Here is a 1,372-nt window from a genome sequence, read left to right on the forward strand (position 1 = left end):
ATAGAGGCACATTATGGCCATGGGGGGCATGCGATGGCCACTGGGGGGACACGTGGTGGCCATAGGGGAACATACGAAGCCGGGGGGCACATTATGGCCGCAGGATGAACATCTTATGGCCACGGGGAGACACGTCTTTGCCCCCACAGGAACATGTGATGGCCACGGCGGGGGGGACGTGTGGCCACATGTCAGGGACCACATCAGGTGCTCAAGCCTGCAGGCAGGGGCCTCACAGGCAGAGCAGGGCACACCATGGGAAGGGAGACACCCTGCCCAGCCCAGCCCCTCTGTGGTCCCAGCTGATGGGGACCTGGAAGGCTGGCCTCACCCCAGAGCCTGGGGCAGCCCTGGAGGGGTCACAGCAGGGCCTGTTCTGTCTCATGGGAGTGTCTCACGCCCTCCCCAGGAATGCGAGATTTTGGACATCATCATGAAAATGTGCTGTGAGTATCTCCACCTTTGAGTAACTGTCCTAACTAGAAGGAACATCCTGCCACGGTGCCGGCCGGGGTGAGGCAGGCAGGGGGGCAGGCGTGTGCCCACCCACGAGAGTCCTGGTGGGCCGGGGAGGGCTGGCTGGAGGGTTTAGTCTAAACGACCCCGTAATTTCCTCTTTCTCCTCTTCCCAGCTTGCTGTGGTGAGTGTCACTCTTCAGCTGGTGTTTCTAGCTTTCGAGTGGACTGGCCCTGTGGCGGGTGGAGCCCCTCGCCCACACTCCCGCAGCCCTGGGGGGACGGGAGTTCTCCCAGTGCCCCCGGGCCCTCGGGGCTGCCCTGCTCTGGAAGGGGTCCCGGGAGGGCCCGAGGCTGAGCCGCCACCGCCCACAGAGTGCAAGTGCGGCCCCATCGACATCCTGTTCGTGCTGGACAGCTCCGAGAGCATCGGCCTGCAGAACTTCGAGATCTCCAAGGACTTCATCGTCAAGGTCATCGACCGGCTGAGCAGGGACGAGCTGGTCAAGGTGCGGTGCCCAGGCCTCGCTCGAGGACGGAGCTTCCCAGGAGGGGTCTGTCCTGACACCAGAGTGGAAGGGCCGGGCGCTAGGGGCCATGGGACGGACGCTTTGCTTCTCGAAAGCCGAAGCCCCCAGCCCAGCAGAGCATGAGGGTCACCCCGGGGGCCCGGGGGCCAGTCCAGCCTGGGACAGGTGGTGGGTGGAAGGGCGGCCCAGGAGGGGCATGGGCGCCTCAGGGGCCCTGGTGGGGGCCGCTCCCGACCGCGGCTCCCGTCCCCGTGCAGTTTGAGCCCGGGCAGTCGCACGCGGGCGTGGTGCAGTACAGCCACAACCAGATGCAGGAGCACGTGGACCTGCGGGACCCCAACATCAGGACCGCCCAGGACCTCAAGGAGTGAGTGCGGCTGCTCGGA

General features: G+C 65.5%; 1 protein-coding gene across 1 annotated transcript in view; it reads left to right on the top strand.

The window, feature by feature from the left end:
* The window catches only part of COL6A1 (collagen type VI alpha 1 chain), a 20,194-nt gene that overhangs the window by 15,598 nt on the left and 3,224 nt on the right, over nt 1-1,372 (top strand). The window contains exons 28-31 of the mRNA XM_024758402.1: nt 410-446; nt 633-641; nt 832-965; nt 1,244-1,353. Coding sequence (XP_024614170.1) covers nt 410-446; nt 633-641; nt 832-965; nt 1,244-1,353 — 290 coding nt within the window. The remainder of the gene's footprint in view (nt 1-409; nt 447-632; nt 642-831; nt 966-1,243; nt 1,354-1,372) is intronic.

Source organism: Neophocaena asiaeorientalis, unplaced genomic scaffold (genome assembly GCF_003031525.2).
Source record: "Neophocaena asiaeorientalis asiaeorientalis breed wild unplaced genomic scaffold, Neophocaena_asiaeorientalis_V1.1 scaffold45, whole genome shotgun sequence".
Taxonomy (NCBI): domain Eukaryota; kingdom Metazoa; phylum Chordata; class Mammalia; order Artiodactyla; family Phocoenidae; genus Neophocaena; species Neophocaena asiaeorientalis.